We start from the raw sequence: 22,478 nt of genomic DNA on the forward strand, positions 1-22,478 counted from the left end.
AGGGACGACTGAAATATTTTTGTAAGGAAGCGAGCCGCCCATTCAGCGTATCTGTACAGAAATTCGTTTGGTATACCATCAGGGCCGGGGGTTTTTCTTGTATTTATATTAAGTAAAAGATTTAGGACACCCTCTTCGCTAATTACCACATCATCGATCGGCCGCTGCAATGGTGACGTAGAAAACTCGGGCAAAATGCCATTATCATGAGTAAACACAGAAGCAAAAAAAGAATTGAAATCATCAACACGTTGTTGAGTAATTTCAGGTGGCCTCGGAGAGCTTGCTGGGGGAGTTATAAAGCGCCAAAACCTTGAGGGGGCTTCCTTCAAGTATTTCGTCAATGTCACATTGAAAAACCGATCCTTGGACTGCTTGATCAGACGTTTCAGTTCTTGTCTCATTGAAGAAATGCAAGCTGTTCCTTCAGGGGTACAATTTTTTGCACAAGATTTTCGTTTCCGTTTTAGTTTTCTTTTTGTGTGAATGATTTCTCTGGTAATCCAGGGATTGGTTTTACAAATGCGTTTTCTAATCCTGGGTACATAATCCTGGGTACCTATGCACTTCCCTACAACAATTGAAAAGAAATGCCATAGCCTATCAGTGCTGCAGTCAGTGTTGTAAAGGACCTTAAATTCATCAAAGGACCTTTCAAGATAGTCCAAAATAGACACATCATCAGCCGCCATAAAATTCAATACAGTGCTAAGTGTGGGTTTACCCAAGGTGTCTGGGGACAATGCTAGGTGCGTTACTACCATTCTGTGGTCGGATAGGCCTTCTACAACTTCACAACGGCTGAGTAACGGCAACAGCTTTGGGGACACAAAAACCAAATCAAGGATAGATGACCTTGTAGTCTCTATCCGAGTAAATTCAGTGACACTTTGCGTTAGCCCGTAGCAGAATGCCAGCTCCAGTAGTTGCTCAGCACTTGCAACCTGTTCCGATCCAGGAGACTGGGATAGCCAATTAATATCCGGAAGATTGAAGTCCCCTAATAATAATACGTTATCTTGGAGGCTAAAGTTAGAATCCATAAAATTTCTTAGCTTTGCGATTATATCAAGAGAGGAATTCGGCACTCTATAAATCCCTCCAATATACACAGTTCGCTCGCTGAACCCACACCTAATCCACAACATTTCTATGTCACAGTTATCATCCAACACTGAAAACCTAATGTTGTCTTTAATAAGAAACGCAACACCACCACCTCTTCTTTGCCGGTCTTTTCTAACAATTGTGTAACCTGTAGGTGTTACTTCGAAATCTGCTACATCCGTATGTAACCAAGTCTCTGTTACGACCATTATATCCGGTTCATGCTCCAGGATTGCGGCTTCAACTGCATCAGGTTTATTCAGCAAACTTCTGGCGTTTTCATTAATAACCTTAACAGATGCTGTCGGTCTCGATTTGCGTCAGTCAGAGCTGGTAATACCTGGGCTAGCATATCTGAATCGCTCGTTGGTAGCCTCATTCCAGCCATAGAGAACGTTGTTTACTTTCAGTTTATCGATGATTAGTTTAACCTTTGCTCCTTTTGCTCTTTCATCCACTGATGAAATCCATAGTTGTTTTCTGATTTCAACTACTCGTTTAGAGTAATCTTCGCTGATACTGAATTGTGTCCCCTTGAGGTTGCGGCAGTTTTTCAGTATTTTGGTTTTGTCCCTGAAGTCTCCTACTTTCAAGATGACCGGACGGCTTCTTCCAGGTATTTTCTTTCCTAGACGGTGGATTCTCTCAATGGAGCTACACTTTGAGCCAAGTAATTTGTCAAAGATATCGTCATTCACCTTACTTAAGAGTACTGCCTCATCCTCAGATTCTTCTTCTTCCACTCCGCGTACCATAAGGTTGTTGCGTCTAGAACGATTATCTAAGTCATCGATCTGCCTGGCAAGAGCCGTCAATTCACTGTCATGGCGACCAACACTTGATTCTATCATTGTAAGCCGGCCCTGTGTTTCACCCAACCCTTCAAGTTGTTTTTCAATAGTCTAGAGCCTAAATTGCATGTCGGAAATGCTGGCATCCGTAGATGTCTGCTTGGCCTGAATTTCATTAACTTTTGCTAGTAGTTTACTCTGGTTACTTATTATTTCCTCCAGCATTTTTTCAACCTCGGGCCCAGGATTTTCCTCTACGTCACCGGACAACTTCAGTAACAGGCTTACAACTGAAACACAGTCATTTAAGCAACCAGGAACAGTGTGTGGACACAGCAGCACAATCAGGCAGGTACAGTTACTACGAAAACCATACTTTCGATCACCAACCTGCACAAGTAGAGGCACGTAAGGCGACATCGTCACGGCGTTGCTGCCGCGTCCACTAAAGGTCGAGACCATGGCCCTTGCTTTTATATGCTCCGGGCAGCTTGCTATCGGGGAGGCGGAGGACGTCATCGTGCTCCACGGGGGTGCGCAGTCGACGAAGTCCACGTGGCACAGCATCGTTGACGCCACTGGCGATGATCTAGTTGCGCAGTGGTTGAGTTCCTTCGAGGGCTGGTGCGCGTTCTTCATCGGGGTCCATTGATAGTGTTGTCCAGCGATAACATGGGCCGCTGCTGCGTCCGCGAAGAACCACGCCAAAACCTGCACAAGTAGAGGCACGTAAGGCGACATCGTCACGGCGTTGCTGCTGTCCACCGTTATTTCGTGCCTTCAGTAAGTCGCTCTTTCTTTATACAGCGTACGCCACGCGAATATTCCCAACCAGTGTTATTTTTTATATGCTTTTAATCAGTTTGTTGTTAAACGTTTAAAATTTGGTTGGTGTCAATTTTTGAGTGTTCCTATTGCGGTCATATTTGATGCTTTTTCAAGCTGCTGGTTACTCGTGTCGTTTATTCTTGTTTGTACTAATGCAAATTTGCAATTTCTTGAATTTTACTTTGAAATCTTTAATTTTATCACATGTGATTTTTATAAATTTTGTGAATATTCTTCTCTTTCTTTATTAATACTCTCAAAATAATAATGTATATATCTAACTGCTTACTGATGTTTTCGTCATCCCCATTTGTTTCTTGTTAGGAGGTGGCCCCAGTGGCTTTTACTTCGGGACCTCCGAAGGTGCCATTCTATGTCTACTGTTATTTCGTCAAATGATGAACATATTCCTGCAGCATAAAACAATGGCATCAGGGGCTTCTGCTGCCAAACCACACGCTCAAGCTTGTTCTCGATGCTTACGCGTTACCCGAAACTTCAGCAGAATCCCTCACGTTTTTTTACTATCTAGTTCTGCCATACTGCCTTTTTTTCTACAGCTGAGAAGGCGGATAATTTAGACACAGCATTGATGCTGCCTAGCGCAAGGCTCAATGCTTACTTTATAACGATGCTTCGAAGCATATTGATTGAAAGTCGAACTTCCTTTTCAAAGATAAATAAAATATTTCTTACAAATAAAACTTGGACAGGTGTACTCACTGCACGTGTAAGCAGCACCAACCTAAAAAGGCCCTGCAATACATGTACAGGAGTAAGTGCCCGGTGAAAAGAGAACTATCTGTCTTATCAAATTTGCGGGAGTTGTTTAAAAAGAGCATGACGTTCTGCACATACTTACCAGTGGGTTGAAAAAACGCAAATGTACTAATGCACATAAGCGAAGAGATCAAAAGCTTCATGAACGATTTACTTCTCAGCTTATTCCAGTATAGCATACATAATATTCGAAACTGTAATGTACAATGACATAAGCATAGCGTGCACTTAACTTCATTCAACGTAAGAAAAGCAAGCTAGCTTAAGAAAAAGATAGTTTGCTATGGGTTACAGAGATGTTCGCAGTCAAACAATTGAAAGCTTATATAATACTAAAAATCCCTGTACAGTCGTTAGCAAATTTAACGCGAACGTGTCCTGGAACAGTTCCATTGACGCTAACACCGCGTATATTTAGGTTCTGTTGCCAAGATGTTACCCATGAATGCCGACACACTATGCAAGCATACCGAGGCGTTATCTCGGAAACAGCGCCCAGCGTCGGCAGCTGGCATTAGTCAAAGTAGCTCAGTTCACTCGTGGTAGCATTCCTGATTGATTTGTGGGGTTTAACGTCCCAAAACCACTTCTGATTATGAGAGACGCCGTAGTGAAGGGCTCCGGAAATTTTGACCACCTGGGGTTCTTTAACGTGCACCCAAATCTGAGTACACGGGCCTACAACATTTCCGCCTCCATCGGAAATGCAGCGGCCGCAGCCGGGAATCGAACCCGCGACCTGCGGGTCAGCAGCCGAGTACCTTAGCCACTAGACCACCGCGGTGGGGCGTGGTAGCATTCCTATAGAGCGTGTTCACGACTGTACATGGTCTTGATTACCTACGATCAGTCATTCGAATAAGTAGAAACCCTATATCAGTTTGAGAGGCACCGCATGGTCTACGAGTACGTGATACGTAGGGGAATACCTCAGCCAAAATATGTGAACACCTGGTCCGCCTCTCCACAAGAAAAGGAGGAAAATTTCGATATCGAAATCTGCCTTACAAGCAAATGTCTTCCCTCCAGTATATAGCTTCATACTTTAAAGTAACCAAACGGCTGATATACAGAATCTACGGCGTATGACAATAAATACAATGTGTTCATCTGAGTAACTTTGCCTTTACAGAAACATCGTGTTCCTAAACAATGATGACAGTGAACTAAAACTAAAAAAAACGATTGAAAGCCCAAACCGAAAGTGAGCTTGAGACCGGCGGATTTATACTTAGAAATTTAAAGCCATGAAATGCACTTAGCTCTAGCAGAATTGAATCAATTGAAAATCATTCGGGGATGCCTGCAATGAGCACGACGACGGAAAGTTGTTGGTCGGGGCTAGTCCGCAGGGCATAGCCAGGGGGTGGCATACCGAAAATGTGCCCCCCCTTAGAAAATTTTTTCGCCATTTCAAAGAGAGTGAAAATGGACTTTTAAAGGAGGTGCCCCTGCCAAAATCAATGTGGTAATTCCCCCACCCCTAGAAAAAAATTTCTGGCTACGCACCTGCTAGTCCGGTATGTTTTTGGTTCATTTTGTCTATTTTGCGCTGTTGGTATCTTTTACGACAGCTGATGTTGCTACTGACAATGATCATAAATGTACCAATAGTGTTAGAACCATCGCATGAGATTGAGCAAGGTGCAATCAGACTCCATAGTTTTATGTCACTGTTCCCTAAAGGGGCCGTGTAAAGCTTCTTAAGCGGGATCAGAAAATGCTGCCGATCGGCAGCATAGGATGCTGAAAATACGCTGGCATATCATTCTAATGCACCATGGGACGTAAAATTTAAATGAATTCTCCAAGTTAGCTAGAAATTGCTCTCTTTTCTCGCTACAAATGATGCCCTATACCCAAATTACCACGACTATATTACGAAGTCCGCCGCCGCTCGCTCATTTGAGCATAGTGGGCCTTTCAATCACTATCCTCTCTCGTCGAGCGCTTTGAGATGCCCCACGCATTCTCGACGGAGCAGTGTGAGCTCTTCAGGTCACGTGCTAAAAACGCCGTGGGCGACTTCGCGACTAGGTGGCCAGCCGACAGCGTAGGGAGCTTCGGCTAAGCTTTGACACGCCTTCGACTTGAAAGTCGATTTTCGCTGTATATAGTCCTGCGCCGGCTTACAACCGGGAGCGGATGTCACGTTTAGTTCTCGCAGCAGTGCATTGTCTCGGAGTTTGAGCTACGTTGTATTCATCCACTTGTGGGTCGGAAAATGGAGGCGATCAGTGAAGGATATAACAGGACATTACTAGTGCAGGTTCGCCATCGCTAGTGGCATCGTTTTGTCGTTGCGGGTAAAGTGGTAGGCCGTATCTATCGCCATCCGCTTAGTATGTTCTAAGTGAGGGCAAAAGCGGGTCAGGAGGATAGTCGAAGTTCACAGTACAAGTGGCGAGCAACCGCACTGGCCGTCTAAGAGTCGCCCGAAACGGACATCGTGTTTACCAAAGTGCGAGGATGGGGCAGTACGACTGTGGCAGAAACTCGGTAACTTGAGTGGCCTTGATGCGCTTATGTTGCTTTATGCGATCACCATCTGCATACGTATAAGGGATTGTTGAATTGAAAATTTGGGTCGATAGCACTGATGTCGTTACTTCTTCAGCTATTTTGTCTTGGTATTTGTGCTCTGTTTTATGATAAAGGTCTACCGGCTATTTTGCTTGAGTGGTAGGGTGTGGTCACGCGCGCATTACCAGAACATTGATTAGCCTACACTCAGTACCTATGTATGTACTGCCTTCTGACCACCCACATTCAATTTACAGCAATAGATAAATCGATCCACGTTCCCTCAAGCCGTCAATTGCTCGAGTTACTCCGAGTTACTCTGGGTCCGATGAATTCAGGTGCTAGCTTAACTTTCGTATAAAAGTTCAATTTGGCGGTATGATATTCATTGATTTTGTAATAGAGCCAAAACCAATTTTATTTCAATTCTCATAGCTGAAAATAAATAAAAATTGTTTTGCCCACAATATATATATATATATATATATATATATATATATATATATATATATATATACTCAGTACCTTGAGGTACTGAGTTTCTGTCACAGTCGTACTGCACCCTCCTCGCACTTTGGTAAACACGATGTCCATTACGGGCGACTCTTAGACGGCCAGTGCGGTTGCTCGCCACTTGTATATATATATATATATATATATATATATATATATATATATATTTATTTACACTTTGTTTTCTTCGATTTTTTTCCACAATATTTTTGGGACATGGTGCATGTGACCTTTATTTGTGTGTTTTTGTCTGCTAACTGTCCTCGCCCTGGTAGTTTTCTGGTGTAGGTGTCAATGAGTCTCTTCCGTGGTGTTCTTGTTGCAATAGTCGCGTCTTTTTGCCTGTGTATGGCATTTCAAGCCTTCATATACTTTCCCGTTCTTTGCATGCCACTTAAATAAAGTATATCAAATGTACTGAGTTTATCGGAGGCGCCATTGTTCTTCGTGTATACGTGCGATCAAAATGCTAACTGCTGTGTTCTTAGTGCTGTGAATAACAAGTCTCCGAAAGTCTGCTGCGACGCACTGCAGCAGTTAGCATTCGTTCTATTTCCAACCAGCAAAGATGCTCTTTGCCATGTGCAGCTGAATATTTTTAGCCTTGTACCACCTGAAATTCTGTGCAAGGTCCTGTGTGCTGCGGAAAGCTTAGATGACGCCACTTTCAGGCATATTGCGGTAAACGAAAAGCTGTATGTCAGGTTTCAAAAGGAGACGTGCCCTATTCGACAGCTTTCTACTACGTCTGATTGTTGGCTTCCTGGCACGAATGCCTATGACTGTGGGGCGCAATGCGCAGTACACAATTCGCGTGTGCTTTAACCACCTGTGTCGTTCCATATCTTAGTCACTTGCGGTTCTGCTTATCGACTATATATATTGCAAGCAGCTCCCCCCTCCTCCCTAAAAAGAAGCGATGAGGGCGTGAAAGCCAAGTCCAAGTGCCACTAGATATTTCTTGCGACCTTTAAGACGCAGTGGACGTTTTTTTTTACTGTATGATATTAGTAATACCATCTAGGCTTTTTCGCCCCAAAACGTCCGATGTGATTATGAGAGACGCCGAAGAGGCTGGCTCCGTAAAGTTCGACGACTTGGGTTCTTTAACGTGAGTGTAGATTACTTGAATCCGAAGTAGTGAATTCTTTTTCTTAGCGTAATCATGAAAAAACTATAAAACAAGATTATCATAGTTCACATATCATATTTCATTCGTGTTTCCTTAACTATAGGAGAGCACAACGCCGGGGCAAAGCGTATAGCTCCGACCTAGCTGGGGTTACTTAGTGGGCCCTTGCGTCATGATGGAACATACGAAGTGGACGTGTGATTGCGACTGAGATTTTTCTGCATACTCTCCGACCCACTGTCATTTAAGGTCAAAGCACCGCAAGGCGCTTAACTTGCGGCGACCGTAATATCGCTCTAAAGACCACGCCTCGCAGAAAACGGAGCTTTGCGTCAGAAGCTCTGCCTATGGATGCATGTCTATGCAGATACGAGCGTGGCCTTTCGAATGCATTGACATTCCCCTTGACATGCTCGTGGGGCTGGGCCTAAATATCGGCCGTGGCCAGAATTTCGTCCGCCCTCGATCACAGTGTCTGCAATCACCCACAATGGGTGCGTTTTGTTGATGGCAGCTGATTGAACGTAGCATGAGTGCCATATCGCCCTTTGGATCTCGTCACCTAATTACTATAAGTGAAATTCATCAACAGGAGAGTTAGAAGACAATTCCTGCAAAATATTTTACATTGTGTTCCTTTTTTTAGCGCTATTCGAAATGCCTTCATTTATCTTCTGTACCACGATAAATTGGCTCACAGGCCAAGAAACCTTAGTACTCACAAAACTTTGACAAGTTGTTTCAAAGGGAGCCTTTTGGTGGGAATCCAGTCCGTATTCATAAAATTGTTAACACCAGGGTACTTCGTATCAGTTTCCGGCATTCATTTTGAAAGGAATTTTTCCAAATGTATAAAGTGAACGTTAATCTGTATTTATTGAAGTTAATTGTCCAAGCAGTACAAATAGAATGCGTCGCCGCCTGTAACTAACTCGCCTCTAGTTGATTGATACAGGAGCAACTGGAGATACCAGCAAACGACATGTGTAAGCTAAAGAAAACGTCCCTTCAAAGGTGTTGCCGCTGCATATATTTGTCGAATGGATATCGCGCACGCACTGGTGGCACAACACGTGCCGTACAGTGTGTACAGCTATTGTCAAAGCCTTCTTGATTATCTGAACATGAATTTGAAAAAATTTAATGCTTTTAAAACTAACATTTGCCGTAACATGACACTAGAAAAATTGTGCGTGTGTTACTAATTGGATTTGTCTTGACTTGCCCCGCATAGGACTATGTTTAATGAGACACCATGGCTATCGACACATTAATTTTACAGCTAAAAAGGATGAGATATGACATCCTAAGTTCTATCAAGAACAAGTTTGTGGCATTTGGATGTATTGAAAAACAGAGCATAGTGATGTGGGGGTGAACACAGTGAGTATCCAGGCATGAGCACTTGCCAAGCATTTCACATGTGGCATCAAGAAACTTTATCTCGCTCTCCTAAAGAGAGATGAACAATTTGCTAGCACAATCAGTTCCTTTTCTTTGTTCATGGGGAGCCTCCTAGTGTTTGCGGTCTGATTTCTTCCAACTTCTACCTCTAATCTTAGCTTCGCGAAATATCAAGTCACCCGCCATTTTCCTACAGGGGGAAGAAGGATTGTCAACATTAAATGTTGTACATGCTCTCTGAATGAGTAATAAAAGCAGCAGGTTGTTCGCCCTCTGCGTGACTTTGCACAAGCCAGGGTCATGCTGTATACTTCTTTCACATGTCTCACAAAGACCGAGGCGTGCTTCTTCGCGCATCATTTCTTCTCGCTTACCGCCTTTGGGGTGCGACAGTAAAGCTTCGCGATTTACTTGGCGTCGATAACTCGCTCTACAGTACCACTACTCATCTGTGCCAGCGTGACAATCTTCAAAGAGGGTTCAAGCGCATCATTAAAAGGACAGGCTACCTATCGGAAAATCTTTTTCCGATTTTGGTGCAAATGGGAAGATATTTCAACACATGAGTGGCAACGAGCTTGTCCATAAAAGAGCAATGATACATTTAACATGATGTTGAATCTCAACAAAAAAGGACCGCCAGTGCCAACCAACATCTATGTGCTAAATGTAGTAGTGAGAGACATGCATAACGTGCAACTACACTTTATGCACTTGAGGCAGCTTTTGGTTCCATAGAAACTAAAATTTACGTGTTCGAATAGAGGCCCACTGGCGCTCCCAGCGGTGTGTTCGCTTGTCTGCATGTCTGCCTGCAAACGACGGAGAAACGCGACAACGACGTACGGGGCCGCTCAATAGAACAGCAACAATAAAGTGTGCGCGTGCCTTGAATGACCACTAAAATTTTTGTTATATTAATAAACTGAATGACCACTAAGATATTTGTTAAAGTAATAGACAAAACCTGATGAAGCCTGCAATAACCATACGTGATTTCAGTTTTCGACTTTCAGCGGCAATAAAATTTTGTCATCGCCTCTATTCCACTGACCATTGTTGTTGAAATTCATCCCACCCATAAAAAGAGAACAAACGCATATAAAAAAACTTCATTTTTTGCACAAAAAAACTTTACACACTTTTCAGAGAAACCACTTCAAAGTTGGATACTTCAGTTGATACCTTTTTTATTGCGACGCAAAACATAAAAAGAGTAAAGGGCGGTAGACAAGTGGCAAGTTATAGCTCACAAAAGAGAGTAGAAAAATTATCGTTCTTATTTAGAGTATTTTTTACTGTCGCGCACTAATTTAACCTAGTCTAACACAGCTTAACGCACTTAAAGTGTTTTTGAGGATGAAAAAGAGACAATAGAAAAATAAAAAAAACTAATGGGCACGCAGGGTCAAAGAAAAACTTTAGATGCTTTATTCTTGAAGCTCGCGCACTCATTTGTCTGCTTCTTTTTTTTACGTGCTCTACGTTAGACATATCTAAGAAATATAGAGTAGCCTCATTTATTTGTCAGCGTCTTCTTACATCGCGCTAATAAAAAGTGAGTAAACTGGTGCCCTTGTTTAGGAACCTCACGTGAGAGGAGGAAATATTTTATTAACTATGAAGGCCTACAGCATCCGAAAGAAGTTATGATATATGTGCTAGGACTGCGTTATTCTCTGAAACAATAAAAAAACTGTGGAAGTATCGCAAGTATGCGATACCATTTGAAAATGCGAATAAAATATAATTACTATTGTTATCAACGAGCACGCGCCACCAGTATAATTAGCGGACTCCTGTTTCAGGATTAAAAAATTTTTCTGACAGCAAAATAGTTAAACCGTGGTGTACTTACTGTTATGCTCTTTCTTTTGTCAAAGACGATAGTCTTTCTTGTGGACTTGCGACGGAAAAAATTTGGTCTGTCTGTCTGTCTGTCTGTCTGTCTGTCTGTCTGTTTGTCTGCCCTAACGGTACTTCAAACAGCATCAAATGACCAACCTTATCCGCAGCGCCTACCAATATTGCTCAAGGTTTAGCGTTCATAGTTGTGCGATTGTCAATTAAAAAGCAATTATTGCGCATATCTGAGGCGCCGCAACAACGCTTCGATGTTTTCTATGTCTGCCTTTATACTAGAAGAGGCACACGCAAGTAACTCTAAGGAATATAGCGTTTAATCGCGCTGCGCTGACGGTGCAACGCGATGCTCAAAAAGGTGTTTCCAACGCTTTGCTACGACGTCATGGTGGTGGCACCTGCCCTTCGCTTTGCGTTCTACACCTTATCACCTCCGAGACTGGCGCGCATCTTTCTCCGCGGGCTGCACTCCTTCGTTTTCGAACATAACTGCCAGATGGCACTTGTGTCTAACGTGCCTAGATGCGCTCATTCGCCTCCGCCACACGCTCGAGGCATTCTCACGCAGCGCCTCCAGACTACCATTAGCCGATTTTCTTGCGCAGAACATCAAATAAACGTTTTGCTCACTCTCTTCAGACGCAAGACTATCGTCTTTCGACGACATTTACAGTGTAACATGTAGATTCGGGCCAATTTTTTATTTCTCATTTCCTTCCTTGTAGTTAAACCGTGGTGTTCTTCCTGTCATGCTGTCTCTTTTTTTTCTCAGTTTCTTTCCTATACTTCGAATGTGTTAGATATCACGTTTAGTCACATGTAGCTAGCTGGCCTCTCTTTGCGCCGCAAATTCTAGTAATGCATGCGTGTGCTGCGACATGTGGCATTACGTGGTAATGTTGCTTCGAGCGCAATGTGAAAGAAATGAATTGCGATTGTACATAACACTGACAAGGACTGGAATAATACTCGCACCTTACCTTCCGCTCATATTACGAATGTAGAATGCATCCAAGAATCTTTTCATGATAACCGCACTGGTGTAACAGAGAGAAAGGTACACCCGCCATCCCCCGAAGTCTTTGAATGTTGTAGAGCCTTTTGTTCTACAGTGCACACACAACAGGCTGATGATTATAATAGGGACGCTGCAGAGGCTGTTCAGTGAGGATGGAAAAGAAGGTGGAGGTATAAAAAATATGCATACATTTAGAGCAAAACAAGAGAGAAATTATTCTACGTGTACAAGCGTAAAAAAATCAATAAAGTGGATAGGCATGGCACTTAATCCTATAACCGAGAATCAGGTTGGAAACTTCGAATCAAAAGGTCATATCTCACAACAAACAAAGAAAAAAAAATCGAGCAGGATTTAGCAAAAAAAATAAGATGGGCGCAGGCATGCATTAGTGGAGTAACGACAGGTAGCAGTAGAGCTGGTGGTACCGCCTACCACTTTTCCTGCACCTCACTACTCTCTCACATCGCTTGCATTATTGCACCATACAAGATTATGCTAAGCTTTACCCTATTAGCCCCTCCTTTTTTCCCCGCTCATCCTCTCTTTTCTTTTTTACCCTTTAGTATATTTTACTATGCGCGGCTATATTTTCTCTTTCTTGCTGTCTTAGTTTTGAGTGTGTATTCGAGCAAAGCAGTAGATCACCGAGAAGAGGGCGAAGAGATCACGTGCCTGCTTATGATGACAATAGGCTCCACGCCCTGCCATGCGGCATAATCAAAAACCTAACAGATTCTCTGCAAAAATACTCATATAACGTCACGGTAGTCTTTCGGAACCTGTTACCTAATGATGTGGAGTAATCAGAACTTGGAACAACGTAAATTTTATTTCTTAGCAAAGCTTCAGTAGGGGAATCTACATTACTGAGGAAGGATGTTGTTTTATAGAAGCCATATAACTGGGGTTGGGTTCTTTCGCTATTGGTAGCAGTAACGTGACACGATTCTCTTGCCAGGTAATTGTAAATGCTCACGTGCACCAATAGAACACACAATGCTGTTCACTTGGGATGCACAGTCTACCAAGACAAAACTACTTCTCCGCAAAAATTGTGGGGAACGTTCATGAAGTTCTGTAGCATGTTGCACATTCTGTAACCCCTGAAGGTTAGAGCCCGCTGTGAACTTTGTTTGCTGCAGGCTTTTAATAAATAACCAGTCTGCATGATATAACGACCCGTAGTCTGAGTGACAATCATTATGGTATCGTTGTGCTCCCTTTCCCTCTGCCCTCACACTTCTCATTACGACCTCAGCGCGCCACGTGGTGTCGCACTGCCTCGCGGATTCTCCAGCCTTTGTCCAAGTGACTGTATCATCAGGTGATATCGTAATTCTCTGTCTACGAATACGCCATGGTTATCTGATGTCATGTGATGATATGATAACGCTGTGGTGTAAGTCACCGATTTCGGCCTTCTGTGACGTCATGGTTATGCCACAACGAAACTGAATCGTACTTTCTCTACACACTTCTCCCTCAGAGAAGAGCGCGTGCATTTCTTGACAACTTCATCCACCTGCCGTTTTTCACTGTGTGTCACGCTTAAGGTTTTAGCCTTAATAAACTGAAAGTACCGTGAGCTGATCTCGAGCCCAGTGATGAAAGTATGACAGTGCCGAAAACCTCAGTATTTGCCAGAAGTATTTAGACAGGTAGCTTGCATACGAAATTTGTACAATATGCAATTAAGACCAGGGGATAGCGCCACATAACTTAATGAGACCCAGCACCGACAAAAACTGCTTGCTGGCGTATCACTTCGCAGCGGGGCTGAAGAAAATGCTAAAATGACGCCACGCTTTACATCTGAGTAAAACTTTATTGCAGTTTATGCGTGCGAGTGCAGCAAGATGGCTGTCTCGCCTTCCTTCACATCCACAAAGAAATATGCTGTTTAGCAATTTCATATCTTCATAGAGTTGTGTTCAAATTGAATACGAAGCACCACTGGCTCTTTTGCGTTCAAGTGAAGCGTGGCGTCAATGTACCACACAAATGGACTCACAGCCACATTTCGGGAAGGAAAATCTACCACGGGGAGTGGCGAAAAGACACGCCACAATGCTGCCCCTTCAATCCTGAATAACAACGACTCGCTCATGCGGCATGTGCGACGCCAACGCTGATAGCCAATGGACAGCTGTGTTTGCTGGGCTATAATTCATTACGCAACGTCTGTACAAGTTCGCTGCGTGGAGAGCATGCTAGTGCGTGCGTGCTCAGTCCGAAAAAAAAAGCTGACACAGTGTGTGCCGGCGCGCGCGCGCGCGCGCGCGCGTGTGTGTGTGTGTGTGTGTGTGTGTGTGTGTGTGTGTGTGTGTGTGTGTGTGTGTGTGTGTGTGTGTGTGTGTGTGTGTGTTTCTAGGATACAGCGAAGGCTTCACTGGAGGTCAATACAAGCGTTTTATTTACGTAAGCACGTGTTTTCAAGGACTAGCGACTTCGAACGACCTGCAGGTGATCCCCGCAGAAAAACTGATACGACTTTTTGTGCAAGGAATTCGCTACAGCTTCTACACTATGGGATTGGATTCTATCGTTGAAAGTCGAGTCAAGCTTGCGTTGTCCCAATATTTTTGTGCGCTGGAGGTCGTCCCGAGGCATCATGTTGCCGTGCTTTCGTCACGCAGCACGGGATGCCACGGTCGAGAGCACTGGAGAAACTTGGTTGCTGCGATGCAACTTCAAATCATCGAGATCAATGCAACGTAGATTTGCCTGGCTCACGTACTCGGTTGAAATGTTGTGTCACTAAATTTGGGAGTATTCAAGGATATTGAGATACGTGCGTCATTAACTCGCCTGCATTCATGCCTCTATTACACTTCCGTGATCAGTGTGAATTTAGGTGTGGGACTTAAGTGCGTAAAGACATCAAACTATATAGAAAAAGTAGCGTAGATGTTTCACGATCTTTTCTCATGCAACTTCGCTCACATAAAACAAGACATTTTAAATCGCCGGAACCTGTTGCCAAGGTTTTCCCGAAAATATCTGGAAATTTTTTCAAAGCTCAAATCGTTACCGCAATAACATGGTACACCTGTCACATACCTTCTTCATTGCAACATTGGCGATCACTTAAAATCCACAGTCAGGACTGCCTTACAATAATAGCGAAGAATGTGATATTTCTAGCTGAGGGAAGCCTCAACGTACTTACGATATTCGCCTACCCTATAATGAATTCACGTACCAATAACCTCTTTTGTAGAGGTTTTGCACACTCACTCTACTGAAAAGTGTGCTTTGCTTTATTTCTAAAAAGTTTTTGTATTAGAAGAACTCTTGAATAAGAATTACGCTAACCGCTAAACGTTCACATTTCTTCAATCTGGCCAGGAGCAAAAAAAAAGGATAAAAAATTCGTTCAGCCAAGCACAGGCCAGAAGTGCGCTTGTACTAATTTAACAAGTTCGGTATCTCGCGGCACCGATTCTCTGCCTCCCACTGCGGCGGCGGATGCTCAACTATTTCACCAAGGCTGTCATGGGTTAAGGTGTGCCCAGGGGCCTTTGCAGAGCCTTATACGGCTACCTCTCGAGATGAGTACCCAAAAACAACCAAGCGCCACCTCACTGTACTCCTCTATTCATTGGGCAAAATCTCTGGGTTCCCGGTCGGAACTAGAATCGAAGCCGGTCCATCTCGCATTCTAGGCGGACGTTCTAAAGCATGTAGCAACCATTGCGGTACGAGGGACGCTTCGATCAGCATAAACACTTTTCGTTTGCTTGAGGTTGTGCCTTAGTACAGTAAAACAGTTTCTATAAAGGTTCGTTATCCGGTTCGCAACCGTTAGGTGCAATGCGCTGCGTTCGGTACAACGTACAGTGCTATTTAGTTCTGGCTGTACTGGCTCCAACACTTCAGAAATAACTGCTACGGGTCACAGCACATGAGCTAACAGGTCTTGTCTGTTTGTTTCTTTATCGTGTTCTCTCTATAGGGTCTGCATCACGTGTACCGCAGCTCGCGAAACGACTGGAAGTTTTGCCAGGAGATAAAAAAAAATCAGCCTGCTTCCTGGCAAAAAAAAGCAATGTCTTTTTGTAGGAATACCGCAGAGAAATTTACCGAAAAAAATAACTGCAGGAGGCATACACATATCTGCGGTCATCTTATGACAACTGCGCTGCATGGCAAGTGTAGTGGCATTTGCGATCCTCCAACGTGTGCTGTCACATTGCGCTCTCTCTCTTCATTGCAAATTTTGCTGAATATGGTAAATTATGTAAAATCGAAAAGCTGTATCGAAGATTAAAAAGAACGCGAGCCCTGCACGCAACGCGCAGCACTGTCCCCTGATTTTACAGCTATTCATCATGCGGAATCACTTGCAATTCTCATAGCATTACGGAAATCGCCTCAATTCATGAGAGATGCTATTATTCTAACGGACTGCCTGTCCGTATGTACTTCATTAACGGCGCCTAATATGTCCAATGTTTTAGAAGTGTTTTACGCCCTTGCCCCAACATATTTACGAGTCATTATCTTGGTGTGGTTATTAGGGTATAAAGATGTAACCCTCAATGAATATGCAGATGCACTTGCAGTGGCCTCACATACTTGTCCCATAATTTCTATACTGCTGGCACTAGCAGTTATCGTCGTGGGACGCTTTGAAAAATTTGTCACATCGGATAATTTTGAAAAGTCTCGCTTGGCAACACCTGGGTTTTCTCATTTCAAGTACCCCTGAAATAATCGATGGTGCCTCTCTATAAGAAGGGAGATATCATTTACTAGACTACGAATCTGATTCTTCCCTCTCTCTCCCCCTCCGCTGAGTTTTTATCTACAAAAACCTCGTCTGACGCAGTCTCCCCTGTGCCTCCACTAAAACGAGAGTGAATCTACGCTTCACTTCATCTTAACATGCAGGTTATTTATAAATAAAAAAACGACTGTGAAAAACGACTGAACCCTTACATCCTTGCTGTAGGTTAGCTTTAAATTTATCCCTTCCGGTGGTGCTTTCTTCTGGAGCAACTGAAAGGGGATATAGCGGCAAGAACGCTTGCGAAGCCGTGTGCGGTTCTCTAAAGTAAACAAAACAAATAGAATGTTGGGCTTAGGCATAAATTCACTTTATTTCCTACCATACTACCTTTTTGAATTTTTTGTTAAGTTTATTTATTTTATACAAATCCATGGTTTACCAATGTATTCTCTGTTAAACATCCCTATCTAAACGGGTGCACGTTAAAGAACCCCAGGTGGTCAAAATTTCCGGAGCCCTCCACTACGGCGTCTCTCATAATCATATGGTGGTTTTGGGACGTTAAACCCCACATATCGATCAATAAATCCCTATCTAAACGTCCCACTTTGTAGAACAATTCAATCTCAAAGATGAGGTGCCACTCGTTTCATGGCTGATCACCAGTGGTGGGTTGCGCCAGGACTCTGAGGAACAGCCAACAACAACCACTGTCACAGCGAAAGCACGAAGAGCGGCCTTTTCTTAACACTTTTGCGTAACTGCTACAAGCACACTTGCTGGGTACCCACTAGGTCATAGATAATTATGATTGATGTGTAGTAGCCTGGCTATCCTTCATCATTCTTCGGAGAAGCGTGGTATCTACTCCCCACTTGATAGCAAGATTGTGCAATATTTTTATGCCATGGCTAATGACGAGGAAGAATTATGCCTGAAGTGGGTATGCGCTACAGTTAATAGGTGAACAAGAACAAGCTTTTGTAATGGGCTGGAATATTAGACAACCCACTCTTTACGCAACTCACATGGCGTGATGCCTGTTTGTTCCTCTGATGTTTTGAAACGCTTTATTACTCAAGATGGCGGGATTCTTTTCCCGGCTTCAAGCCTGCCTAAGGCCAGTTGAAACACGTTTCAAGCACCGGTGTGGTCGAGTGGTAGAATGCCGCGCTGGCGTGCAGAGCACCTGGGTTCAAATCCTTTTGTGTGCTTACTGTCTTGCATTTACTTGTTTTTATCTTATTTTTTCGATTATTGCCTTCAGACACCGGCCACGGCAGACAAAAATAATGACAAAAAAGCTTAATTTGTTATAAATGAATCAGTTATCAAGTGCAGCGGTCGTTCTGGTAAATAATGCGGCATTTTTGATCATTTAGAAGAAAACGTGTTGATATAGCTAAATTAGTGATTAGTTTGACCAACTCCATGCAGGGGGTATAGTAATGGGATAAACGAAAGACATGTTGATGCAACGACGAACATTTAAGCCCAAATAAACTAGGTCTTGTGTTTTTAAAAGAAGCAGATTGTCTGCTCTGTGAGTGCGCTACATGTTTCGCGCAGGCCTGGTGCTTTCTTTTTTTCTCTGTCTCAGCACTGAAACATACAGACAATACTGATACGGGCTCACCTATGACAAAACTTCTCTTTGGGTACGTTTAAGTGAAAGTTCGATCAGGCACATTTAGTATACACCCAGAATGTTTTATAACCACTTTGACAAAAGAAGGCTTCGAGAAGTGACGCTCATTTTTTTTTGTCTGTCATTATTTAGTTCTCAAAGGTACGGTTTGACCGCAAAACTGGGGCTTGCAGATTCGGAACGTGATGTCATAGCCACTGAGCCACCCTAGAGTGAATGAAATCGCTCACACTCGAAAGCAAGATCTTTACCGTGTGCCCCTGCGTGCACTGTGCTTCCTATGTATCACACTCTTCTCTTCCCACTTACGTTCTGAGTTTCATATTCCCTGTAATCTCACGTGTGCAACCCCGAACACAATACTTACTACCGCTTTGTCTTCCTTTTGATAAAATATTTGCTTCAGTGACTTGTTTTGCTTTATTGCGCGTACAAGCACAACGTACGTTCATATAAGTCAGATACGAGGTAACTTCTAGGAACTCGAATGATGCCGTCAAAGAGCAAAAAAGCTCGGTGCTCAGCAACTGGAACGCAAAGCAGGATATACTACTGATTGCAAACATACCGGTGAACAAGAAGGCCGCGTGTAGGGAGGCGGCGAAACGTGAACAAAAGCAGGGCATGAGGCTGCGCCGCATGCACTGGTGTATGCGAAATTTGGGAGAAGGGGCACTATTTTATTTAGGATAGATGTCTCTTTTGGATTACTGTTATCCTTCGTCAGCAGGTTGAGTGTCACTTCCACCGCCCCTCGTTGCGGAGGATCTCCCGCTAAGCGTTCAGTGCAACATCTGCAGAAACACGAAATGGTTTAGGTAGCTTCATGTCTTACACCACTTTGCCTTGCAAGTATACTTGTAACTCCTCAATAGCTATTGCCCTTCGCTGACTCCATCTCTCACTCTATTTTGATACAGTGCTTGTTTAATTCAATGCAGCAGCGTAGTGTTTTTCTCTCGATGGAATGCTGGTAATTATTATTGCATTTGCGGCTAACCAGATTCAATTCCCAGGTTTTAAAGCAAGCATATCATGTGTGCTTCAGACGATAGCTTGGGTAACGATGCAATAGTAAATGCCGATGCAGTGAGCAATGCAAAGCGTCAACGAGTTCAAAAAGGCCGCTTAGATCATGGCCGGGGCGGGCTTCTTTCTTGTGGTGAAAGAAATCGTATGCGAAGATTGGTGCGATTTTCGTTTATGCTTTAAAACACACAAGGAGTGAAAGTGTATTAAGGATCTACTCAACGGAGTATCCTCGTATTCATTCCGTTGTGAAAATATTATAAACTGTTTTTGTCTTGCTGACTTTTTCTTCATTTTCTTTTGTGCTGGGTTGAATCATTTTTGTAATATTTCAAACAGACGACATGACTAAAAAGCTTTTCGACTGATCTGCAGGCAGCGTGGCGGAATGGGCCAAACGTCGACAAAATATAAAACCACTCGAACTAAAGAGCAATTATTTTACAATAATACACCAGCGGCTGCAGTTGCTGAACTTCATAGTCCGAAGAAAAACACGTTTGCACACACTGCTGTGGTGTCAACACACTCCGTCTCACCTGATGTCCGTTTAGAGCCGCAGAATGCTGAGGCAGAAGAAGTCAGCAGAATGAAGGTCCAACAGACGCGATTCTGTTTTGTCTGACTTTTCAGTCTTTAACATTAGGGCTTCAAGAAAAATACACTTAGCAAACTAAGTCGTTCTAAAGGCGGGAAATATGTGCTCTTTGCGGAATGGTGTAACTCTTGTGGCTGTAGAAACCCGTGGCTTGCGAGTTCTTTCAAGTTCAAGCAAAAGATCACCGAAAAATTCACGTTATGCCGCAACGCTAGGAAGCGCTGAATGGCATTTGCCTCTGTGCTTGACTCTTACGGAAAGAGCCACGCGTCATCCGTACATAAACAGCGGAGTGATTCCACGTTATACATACATATAAAAAGTAAGCCTTGACAAGCATGCCTGGTGGTGTCTTATCTACCAATTCCGGAATTCCGCGCTTCTGCCTTTAAACTCTGGCAAGAGTTTGTTCGCCTGCACGCACGTGGTCACGTCCATTTTGTTGGTGTCCATGCAGAACGCAATGGTGAAGAATATTTCTGCGTGTTGTGATTTCAGTCCAAAATTACATCGATTACGCTTATATTTTAATGAACACTCGCTTGTTATCACTCGCTTCATTCCAGTAGAACTATTAAGAAGCAGTTAGGAAATCCGCTTACAACGATGCTATTGTTAGACGAGTGCATGTTCCTCTGGCGTTTTATCAGTATTATACATATATTATTATCTCTTAGCCGTGTTACATATTATATTGTAGCACAGGTTTCACACCCATTTCTATAAGTCATGAATGTTTTCATCTCACCTGTGTTCCTGTTTATTGTGGTCCTATCCGAGAAAGAGAGTGAAAAGACATTTATTGGGCCCAAACTGCAGAGCTTCAGGTGCTGATCCATCCATCTCCTGGCTATATATCTATGCCGCGAACTTTAGGTACCTGCGACATTATGAGAATTGTGAGGCCTGTACACGCGGTGACGCTTTCCTCATTATTGTGTGAGCATGTGCTCGAGATTCCTTAAACATGGAAATCTGTGGCAGTCAGCGTCTTAAGTGCAGTACATGGTGTCACGTGTGAACTGTACTTTCTTCTCCACGTGTCACGCAGCATGGGCCGGACAGCGTTCACAGCTGGTGCACGGCGGGTGCCTGTGCCTTGTCAGCCTTCTTCGCTCTGGCCCCGTTGCGGGCCTTCGGCGTCCTTTTCGTGGCCATTATGCAGGAGTTCGGCGCCAACAGAGAAGAGGCCTCGTGGACAATCATGCTACTGGGTGGTGGGAGAGTGCTGTCGGGTGAGTGCATAACCACTTCTGTGGCTGCAGGTTGTCATGTATGCGCCTAAATAATGCACAAAAAATGTTATAACAGTAACACAAAAGAATCGCCCTGTTTTCCCACGCCAAGTTTTGAAATTTGTCACCGTTGTATAGGTAAGGTACAAAACAGCACTTACATATATGCGCACAAAATTACTCTCAAACAAAGCTGCAGAGAAGAAATCGCATCGGAAAAGTTTGCAGTCATAAAAGTTGCACTGGGTTCATCCTTGTATATAAAACTTGAATTAATGGTGACTTCAAGCGTACGGGCAAAAGCAGAACCGAAGAGAACATCTAATTAGATTCGCGCTTCCTTGCTGGTATACGAAATTTTCATTTCTGCGAGCACTGCAATTTTCAAGTCTGTGAGCACTGTTAAATTGTAGATCTTATGAAAGCTGCATATACAAATTCATCGCATTAGAGTACATCTTCCAATACAATACCTTAAATGAATGATGTTAGACGTCTTGTTATTGAACGCTCAACTGCATATACAAATTCCTCGAATTAAAGTGCATCTTCCTATACGGTACCGTACAGGAATGATGAGTGGCAGTCTTAGTATTCAACGCTGACCCGACAAATAACAAAGAAAGTCGACCACACGCAATGCGTGTGTGCTCACTTCGTATTGGTACCCTAGAGCACAGAAGGTAGCAGCAATAAAATGGGTCCAGCGTGTTTACTTGTGAGGCACTACTAATGATAACAATATCAATTTTATCAATAGTTGAGTGAAAAAACTGTCAATAGCACTATCGACCCTTAGTTTCATAGTACAGTATTGATAAGGTAATATCAACCACACAAGCTCAATTCAGCATCAACTGAGTTTCTCCAGTGCCTCGTAAATGGCGGAGCAATAGCAGCACGCTGAAAAGCAGAAACACTGACAGGCTCGCGTTCTTTCAGCAGAATGCTTCACTGGCACATTGTAATTAGGTTGAACTGTTCATCTGTAGCGACAAACTAGCCGTTATATAGATATATATGAGAGAACTGCCAGCCCTCAAATTCAAGTTACATTTTCTGATTTGAAAGAAAAAATATCAAACAGCAATGGTTGGGGTTTCACCGTTCACTTTCCAACCTAAGAACATCAACAACTAAGTTTGTTCGTTTTCAGGTGTAACTGACTGTTTTTAGCCAAAATTTTTTTGATTGGCCATGATCCAGCATTTCTGCTGCCGGAATAAACTACTTATTTTCCTAAAAGAGTTTCTGTAAACGATCTAAGTGTTGCT

The 22,478-nt window shown here is 43.3% G+C and overlaps 1 protein-coding gene and 1 pseudogene across 1 annotated transcript in view; one reads left to right on the top strand and one right to left on the bottom strand.

Moving 5' to 3' along the window:
* Positions 1-1,427: 1,427 nt before the first annotated feature.
* Positions 1,428-2,537, bottom strand: LOC142786995 (uncharacterized; annotated as a pseudogene).
* A 16,940-nt stretch (positions 2,538-19,477) lies between these two features.
* The window catches only part of LOC142786996 (monocarboxylate transporter 12-like), a 48,845-nt gene continuing 45,844 nt past the window's right edge, over positions 19,478-22,478 (top strand). The window contains exons 1-2 of the mRNA XM_075884613.1: positions 19,478-19,516; positions 21,021-21,204. Coding sequence (XP_075740728.1) covers positions 19,478-19,516; positions 21,021-21,204 — 223 coding nt within the window. The remainder of the gene's footprint in view (positions 19,517-21,020; positions 21,205-22,478) is intronic.

This window comes from Rhipicephalus microplus, unplaced genomic scaffold (assembly GCF_043290135.1).
Source record: "Rhipicephalus microplus isolate Deutch F79 unplaced genomic scaffold, USDA_Rmic scaffold_41, whole genome shotgun sequence".
NCBI lineage: Eukaryota > Metazoa > Arthropoda > Arachnida > Ixodida > Ixodidae > Rhipicephalus > Rhipicephalus microplus.